The 9,211-nt window shown below is 44.1% G+C and overlaps 1 protein-coding gene across 1 annotated transcript in view; it reads left to right on the top strand.

Moving 5' to 3' along the window:
• LOC139800087 (collagen alpha-2(I) chain-like) overlaps positions 1-1,934 on the top strand; it is a 217,060-nt gene extending 215,126 nt beyond the window's left edge. The window contains exon 4 of the mRNA XM_071752801.1: positions 1,642-1,934. Within this exon, the coding sequence (XP_071608902.1) occupies positions 1,642-1,730 (89 nt within the window). The 3' untranslated portion in view covers positions 1,731-1,934. The remainder of the gene's footprint in view (positions 1-1,641) is intronic.
• Positions 1,935-9,211: the final 7,277 nt, after the last annotated feature.

Genomic DNA, 9,211 nt, shown 5'->3' with positions numbered 1-9,211 from the left:
GCCATTGCTGGTCTCTCCAATTAAGTGAAGCTGAAAATTCTCCCCTCTATCACCACTTCCAGTATGCTGAGAGCACTTACCTACAAACCAGAGCTTGTAGCAGCAATGACAGTAGTGCACTGGTCTGGGAGTCTTCTGGTTACCACAGGTTGTCTCATTAGGTTCCAGAGTTCTTCAGGCATCTCTAAAATGCTCCAAGACTCACTGGGCAAATAAAAATTCCAAATGTTATCTGCATTTGTAATTTAAAGCTTAAGATCTAATTGATGATGATTTTGAAGGTGCAAGTTGTGAAAGTTTCAGACTGACAATACTGGACTTAAAACACAGACCATGGGAGTGGCTTTGAGAAACCTGGGCTGATGGGGTTCATCTTTTAGAGGAAGGGGAGAGCATCTTTGGCCATAGGCTTGTCTGTTCAGTAAACAGGGTTTTAAGCTAAGAGTTGGCAAAGGAGGGCAGCATTAATCTATCCCATTGCCACTGCTTTGAGACCATTTTCAGTAGGAGATGCTCTGGACCTGGAGAAGGACCACAGGTCAGCAAGAAAACACCTGAAATGAAGGCAAATGTAATCCTCAAGGGGGATCCAACTTAAATGCCTCTATTTAAATTCCCATCAAGTAGGAAACAGACCAGGATGTACAGACATGTGCATGCCTGCAGGGCTACGATGTTGTTTGCACTACTGAGGCATGGTGGGATGGCTTCCATATTCCATGGGAATAGATGGGTCCAAGCTCTTAAGGAAGGACAGAAAAGGGAGAAGAGGAGGGGATATTGCTCTCCACATCAGTGACTCACTGAAATCCCTAGAGCTCCAGCTGGGAATGAATAAGGAGCTGACCCAGAGCTTACAGGTCAGAGATAGAGGGAAGACAGGGGCAGGTGGTACCTTTTTAGGGGTCTGCTAAGGACCAAGCAGATGAAGCCCTCTACAAATCGACAGAAGCAGCTTTGCAGTCACAAGTTGTGGTCCTCCGGGGGGATTTCAGCCACGTCAAAGCAAAGTCCAGAGTGTGTGAAGGCAAGGACAGGGAACCTGGGAAGAGGAGGAAGAAATTGTCCCATCAGCCAGAGATCACGTAAGGAAAGCTAAAGCCTAGACAGAGTTAAATTTGGCCAGGGATCTCAAGGACAACAACAACAAAAAATGCTTATACAGGCACACCAGTGATAAAAGGAAGACCACGGAAAGTGTGTGCCCTCTCCAGAAGGGAAGAGGAGATCTGGTCATGCAGGATACAGAAAAAGCTGATGACTTTTTTTGCTCCAGCAAGGGCTCTGGCTACCCAAGTGGCAGAATGCAAAGACAGGCAATGTGAGAAGGCATATCCACCATTTATGGGAGCAGAGCATGTTTGAGACCACCTAAAGAATTTTCCTGAAAGCACCCAAGTCCGTGGTACCTGAGGAGATCCACCTGAGGGAGCCGCGGATGAAGCAGCAAGGCACCTGCCCATCGTGTTTGAAACGGCGTGGCAGTCCGCGGACATCTTGGATGACAGAAAAAGGGGGAAAACATAACTAAAAAAAATTTTCAAAAAGGCCCTTCTGGGCTCTGGGTCGGACACGCACAATCCGAAACCCGCGGCCACCCCCGGGGGACCGGGCTGGGCCGGTACCGCCGCTGCCCGCAAGATGGCGGCGACACCCCGGCCATGGAGCAGCGCTCTCCTCACCCCCCTCCTTTCTCTCTTCCTGCGGGAGCTAAGGGATTATTAAAATAATTCCCAAAGGCTGAGTGCTTTCTGCCACCCGAGGAAACCCCCATCGACCCCCGCTGGGGTCAGGAGGAGGTCGGTCCGCAGCTCCCCCCCCCAGGTACCGCCGTAACAGCGGGAGCGGGAGAAGGAGAAGGAGAAAAAGGAGCAGAGCATCCAGCTTCAAATTCCAACTAGGGCTCTCCTGGGAAATCCTCTCAGCATTCTGCCCCCTCAATCCTGCAGGGAAGCCCTGGTATTTCGCCTTCACCTTTATAAATGGATTTTATCAGAGCTGTCCCAGTCCCCACAGGAGCTCTGAATTCGGCAAAAATAGTCTGGGCTAATGGTAATGATTGTATTAATGAGGAGTTGGAAAAAAAGCCCTGCAGGTTTGCATGTCTGCAGTGTAATAATTTCCAAGGCTGCTGGGCATCACAAGCAGTTTTTCCATGGGAATGCTGAGACACATTCTTGTCCTGAAAGGCTCAAAATCCCTGACTGCTCTACAGCTGAAGAGCTGTTTGTGATAAAGCCACATGATTTTTTTTTCTGTTCCTAGAAACGAAGGAGGATTTTGTTTCTCCATGTTCTCGCCAAGCTCGGAGTTGAAGTGGCTTTGCTCTAACCTGGGGCAGCTTCCAGGTTTGGAAAATGTCAGGTCCAAGAAGAGGAGTAATTCCTGCTAGGCTGGAAAATGTCTGGAAAATCAGTCACACAGCCTGGCAGGAGCTGCCAGCCAAGCACAGGGAGGTGAATGACATCTGGGGACATCCTAAACTGGGCTCTGGGTATTCCCAGCTTTAATGCAGCAGCTGGGGCTGGAACTAGGATCTTCTGGGTGGATTTTTCCAACTCTGTCACAAGCAGTTTGTTTGACGTTGGAAAAAGCCACTTGACGGTGTCACAGGTCTGGTTCCCAAAAGAGAGATGGTGACATGAAGGAAACAGACAAGTTAGCAAAAAGCTGTAAGTTGTGTGGGTGCAGGGAGGATACAGGGCTATCAGTCCTGTCTGACATTTTCAGACAACCTATATCAGATATGACTGGAAACAATAACAATTAACAGTGTTTAAAATAATAAACAGCCTAGAATAGAGGGTAAGGGCTGGTAGTTCAAGAGCTGGATCGTGTTTCTTTAGAAAGAAGAAGGGACAGGAGGGCTGGGAGATATTTTAACCCTTGCTTATCCAAAGCAGACTCAGCTCCACCACCTTGCAATCCATGCAGCAAATCCCAGCCCTCCCCAGAAGCCTGAGTCCCAGGAATGCCTGAATCCCATCCCACATGATGCAGGTAATCAGGGCAAACAGAGACTGAGCATTATTCTAAAGCGGGGGGAGGAAAGGGAAAGAAACACAGTTATCTTTGCACAGAGATTTCAAAAGGAAATTTAAAATTTCTATCTCGTTTTAGCTCTACAGACAGATAGCATCAGTTTAGAAACTTTCTACCTTCAGTTCATAGCAATGTAAGCATCATCAACCTGTACCTTGTGTTCCCATCTTTCAAACTACTGCTTAGTTCAGCAGATGGAGATGCAGCTGTGCTGTGCATACCAGACCATGCATGATAAGAGCCTCTGAATTCAGACTCTGAATGCATTAATTGAATGTCTGAATCATGAGTCTTTACAGACTGTGCTTTAAATATTTTAAAATGTTTTTTGCTTTTGCAATGACTGCCTGACAAGACACACAGGGCACAAAGAAGGGCACAACAGGGAGATGCTTTTAACTACCCTGGAAAACACTGAGGTCGACCATTTCACTGTCTGAAATTCCTCCTCGTGTGGAGGTTGGATAGAATGCCAGGTGCCATCCCTCTGTGCAGGCACAAATTAAGACAGGTAATCAGATGCCTGGAGAAAACATATCCAGGTAAAATCCTTCCCACTAACACTGGACTCTTTGCCTAGTTCTAGAACAAGTCCTAGCAGAGGTTTCTCAAATCAGCTGCTCAACTCCACAAACCACTTTAAATTTCCATGTTCCTCAGTTTGCAAGTGACTACACCATCTCCCATCCCCAGGGAAGTTCCTATTCCCAGGAAAGTGATGTGCATGTTGACTTTCCAGACAGATTCTGAACAGCAGCCCTTTTTACATCTTCCTGATGAAATCCAAGTAATATTTTTCATCCAGGATTTGGATGGCTGAGAAGTAATCAGGAAAATAACCCTGGCTTCTTCTACTCTTCCATAATTTTTTCTGAAAGAAGCTCTATTGCCCCTGCTGCATTTTTTTTTCCTTAAAACTTTCTTTAAAAGCTATTTTCAAAGTTCACACCACAAGTTAAGAAAGCAAAATTGTACACTTGGAGGCCAGAACAATCTCCTTCAGTCAATCAATAGCTATATTTCTGACTGTTTTAAAACCAATTGTTTCAGATGTCACTATTCCAAACAGCTTTTTTCCTGATCAGTATCTCTTGCAGCTGTTCAGGTAGCCCATCAGTAGAACAAATAGCTGTTAAATCTATGCACCTGTGATCAGCCAGGTTAGAATGTGTTTTCCTTTATAATTGCAATAGAAAACCTCATTTAAATTCAATTAATGCAAAGCAGAACTACCTTCTGGGATGGGCATGTATTGATTGAACAGAACAAACATTTTTGGTGCTTTTCTTTGTTTCTCAGCACAAAAAAGAAATTCAGAACTATTTCCATTAATCCAGCTCTGCAGTGTGCTGGCCTGGGCAGTCAGTGTGCTTAACTTTAGGCATGGAAAGTTGTGTTGTTGGATAGGCCAACAGTTTTCTAAGAACTACAGTGCTCCCAAGAATATATTATTTACTGGGGGGAGAGTAGGAGAACCCTCCAAACTTGCTGTATTTATACAGCTTCTAAACCATACACATGGTGCAAGAAAAGAGGCCAAAAGCTGAAGTGCTGACTCAAGCAGCTGACACATACACCTTACAGCAACGCTGATTTTTCCAAGTATTTAATAGATTTTGTAACTTATCTGCCTCCCACTATCTGCAGTTTCTCTTTATAGTGGAATTTTCTACCTGTCCCATATGAAAATTCAGGTAATTGGGTTAATACTACCCCAGTTTCTGTGCCTGAAATCAAAAACATAATTCACGAGGGAAAAGATGATTGTTTAAATTTGTTTTCATTTAGTTTGGCTTTTTTTTGTCAAGTACTGCGAATTTCTTTCTCAAGGACTGTGTTAGTATTTGTTCTCCTCCTGATAACAAACAAGTCATCTGCATCCACAATCTGCTTCTATTTCTGTGATCATATGAGTCTTACCCTAACATATTGTGAGCAGCAGAAAGCACTTTATTTCCTACAGAAGTGACTGCATTGGGATGGTAACATCATGTGCAAAACTCCAATTACATCAGCCATTAAAATTGAGAGGGGAAATGGAGAAAAACCACTTTCCATTAAGTAATTCCAATTACAAAGTAAGTACCTGGTGCTAAGAAAAGTGACTGTTGTATTTCTGTGGCTGTATAATGAGCAGAATGTGTAACATTTTTTGCCTTTTGCTTATCTGATGGACAATTAGCATTTCAGGAAGTGAGACTCTGCCTCCATGGGTGATCCCCTAAGCCAGAAATTGCAAAGTTCAGTTCCTGACAGGCCTCTTGGAATAAGATCAGGGCACTGAGTTATGCTGTTACATTAAAGGTGATGCTTTACCTCCTGTGCCTGCACTGAACCACTGCCTTTTTTAGGGAATCATGGAAGGGGTGATGTTGGAAAGCACCTCTGGAGATCACCTAATCCAGTGCCCTGTTCAAAGCAGGGTCATCTAGAGCAGGTTTTGAATCTCACAGAGGACAGAGACCCCATCACCTCTTTGGGCAACCTGTTCCAAGGTTTGACTGCCCTCTCAGTGAAAGAGTTTTCTTACATTTAAACAGAATTTTCTGAATTTTAGTTTGTATCCATTGCCTCTTGGCCTTTCACTGGGAGGAGAAACATCTGCCTCACTCTTCTGCATTCCTCCCATCAGGGATTTAGACACAGAGATAAACCTTTCTGGACCATCTTTTCCACATGTTGAACTATCTCAGCCTCTTCTTCTATGAGAGATTCTCCAATCCCATAATCACCTTTGTGTCTCTTTGCTGAATTTGCTCATTTTAAGCCCATGGCTTTCTTGTAGCTTTTAAAGAAAGTTTTAAGGAAAAAAAAAAAAAAACAACGCAGCAGGGGTGATAGAACTTCTTTCAGAGAAAATTATGGGAGTTTCCTGATTATTTCTGAGTATTTTCCTGATTATTTCTCAGCCATCCAAATCTTGGATGAAAACCATTACTTATATTTCATCAGGAAGATGTAAATCCAGTACAATCCAGGTGTGGTCCCACCAGCACTGACCAGAGGAAGGATGGCTTCCCTCAGTGGCAGAACTTCTGATGTGGGTCAGGGTGCTGTTGGCTGGTTTTGCCACTGTGCTACACTGACAGTTCCTACTCAGCTTGGGCTCCACCAAATAATTAATGAATAGAGCTGATATTAAATATTAAATAATCCTGAACCCAGTACCAGCACCTGGGATACTCCACCAGTGACCACCCTCCAGCTGGAGTCTGTGTGCTGATCATACCCTCAGGGCTTGACAGATCAGCCAGTTTTCAAATCCACTTTATTGCCCATTTTTAAAGCCCATACTTCATTATGAATATATATTATATATATTATATATATTATACTTAGCATGTTTGGAAATGGCTTCTATTGTTACTCAGCCTCCCAGGGATTAAGATGAGGCTTAAGATGACAGATCTGTACTGCTCTAGATCTTCTTTCTTACCTTTCCTGAAGGTAGGAGTGATATTTGGTTTCTTCCAGTCCTCATGAACCTCCCCCAGTTGCAGTGACCTTTCAGAAACTGAGACTTTCCTCACCATTACATGGGCTGGCTTTCTCAGCACCCATGGGTGCATCCCATCAGGTTCCAGGGACTTGCATCTGGCCAGTTCATTTGAATGTACTCTCACTTCATCCTCCTCTATCAAGGATATTTCTTTCTTGCTCCAGAAGCTCTCCTCAGCACCTTAGGGACTTCTCTGCTTGTTAGGAATTAAATTCTCCATAAGAGACAACATTTGCATACATTATTATTATTATTGCATGCCCGTTAAGTGATTGTATTCATCCACTGGTTAACCATTCATCTGCTTACATTCTGCTTTTAAAAGAATTTTTCCATGAATCACAGAATAGTTTAGGTGGGCAGGGACCTTAAGGCTCATCCAGTTCCAGCCCCCTGGGACACCTCCCACCAGCCCAGGCTGCTCCAAGCCCCATCCAACCTGACCTGAGACACTGCCAGGGATGGGGCAGCCACAGCTTCTCTGGGCAACCTGTGCCAGGGTCTCACTACCCTCATAGTGAGGAATTTTTTCCTAATGTCTAAACTAAATCTCCCCTCTTCCAGCTTAAAACCATTATTCCTTGTCCCATCACTACTCACCCTTCCAAAAAATCCTTTCCCAGAAGGGGACAGTTACATAAACTCTTCTTAGTCTGAGTCTCCTCTTCTGCAAAACAGAGCTATTATCTCTTTATTTCGGATTTAAAGTGGAGTTTAAAATGAAACACTGAGCTGCTCAGCTTGTGGGAGTAGTGATGCTGAGTAGCACAGCAAATTACTGCAACACCTGAACCTTACAACACCTGAACCTTAGGACAGGGCAGCACTGGGCTGATAGTGAGGCATCTGGTGTGGATAAAACACTTCTTCAAGTGCTCCTTTGCTCCCCACACACAGTGTCTTCCTTCCTATTACATGTTTGGTCTTGGAACAGAGTACTCTGTGCCATCCTAATACAGACCCAGCTGTTTGTAACCCTGTTTTATTTTGTGCAGTAAATTGGCTTCTAGAGGCATTCTGGTAATATTTTAGGGCAGTGTTAATTTGGTACTGCTATAAAGGCTCCTAGAGGGTACAGTTCTCAGATTTTAAGCACTGGTGATCTGCTATCAAATCTCCAGAGCTTAAACCCATCATTCTTTCCAAACAATACTAGAGGGGCTGGATTGCTCCCTCAAAGCAGGGTTTGAAGTAGTTACAGAAGGAACTGATGTTGTAAAAGCTAACCAGGCACAGCTAGAGGGTAGGGACCTTAAACCAGCACCCTGCTTGACCTCTGGCAGCTGAGTTCCACTTTCCCAAGGCCTATTCCCCTCTAAGGGTGTGACAAGCAGTGTGACAACAGCAGCCACTCCCTCCCCTCAGTCCCACCACAAGACAGAGCTTGTTTATTCTGCAGTACCCACTGGGTATGGGACTGTGATACAGAGGTTTTGATTCCTTTTCTCTGAAGGTTATTTGAAGAAGAAAGATGGTTCCAGGAAAGAGAGAGCAACATGCTGGCACAGTCCAAAGCCCAGCCCAGCAAGTTCTTGTGTTATTGCCTGCAAGCTTTCTGCAGATTCCTCTGCAACCCATCCAAGATGTGAAGCCCAAGGAGCAGCTTGGCATTCAGCTTTGCAGTCGTGATTATTGTAGCTCTTTGTAAGCTGGAGCAGGCTATGAAAACAGAGCAGAAATCATACTCTGCAAGCCTCTAAATATGGCACGGGCTGAGCAGATCCAAGCCTCTGCAGCTAAGAAATTCCCAGCATCAAACTGGGAGCCCCAGATGGCTGCCACTGGTAAGACATTCTGATTGATCTACCCCTGCTTTGGGGAGGCTCTGCTGGCACAAGAGTTGTGTCAGACTGTGCACTGATTTGTGCTGGGATTTCAGCATCAAAGCCATGACCAAGCATCCTGGGGCCATCACTCAGGGCCCTGAGCCATGGTTCAGGGAGATGAGAAACACCCCTGCAGGATGGTAAAACCAAAATCAAACCAGAATATTAAAGAGCCCAGGAAAAGAAGAGGAAGAACAAAAGGAGGCTAGAAAACAGGAGAGAAATCATCAGAAACAAAAACATCAGGGACAAAGGCAACCAGTCAGTTGTTGGTCAGTCCCAATGAGTGGTCAAGGAAATGAGTCTGGATTTCACACATCAAGGAAAAGCTTTTTTGGATCCTCCTGTGCTGGAAATAAGCTAAAAATCTCCCTGTTGGTTTTGGTTTTTTTTTTTTTGTTTTTTTTTTTTTTTTTTTTTGGTTTTTTTTTTGGTTTTTTTGTTTGTTTGTTTTTGGGTTTTTTTTTGTGTGTGTGTTTTTGTTTGGTTTTTTTTGGCTTTCCACACACATAATTCATTAAAAAAAAAAAAAAAAAAAAAGGAAATACTAGGCTTGACTGTGGTGGGTTATGGAAACAGCTGGGGCACAGCAGGTCTCTTCTGATCCAGAATGCTTGCTCTACAGGAGAGCAACATAATGGGAGCTGCTAATACAGTACAGGAATGAAGACAACCCCCTTGCAACATCCAACTGTGTGAATAACCATACTTAGTATCTACATGCTTTGGCAATTCTTGCTTATAATGCCACCCACAATTAACACTGTGCTGAAACTTCAGGTAGAGATTAGAAAAAAAAACCCACAAATATCGTTTGAAATTAACTGAAGAGAATAATTAACTT

Source organism: Heliangelus exortis, chromosome 9 (genome assembly GCF_036169615.1).
Source record: "Heliangelus exortis chromosome 9, bHelExo1.hap1, whole genome shotgun sequence".
In the NCBI taxonomy this organism is placed as follows: Eukaryota; Metazoa; Chordata; class Aves; order Apodiformes; family Trochilidae; genus Heliangelus; species Heliangelus exortis.
Note: the sequence above shows the minus strand (reverse complement) of the source record. Positions and strands in the feature narration are given on the sequence as shown.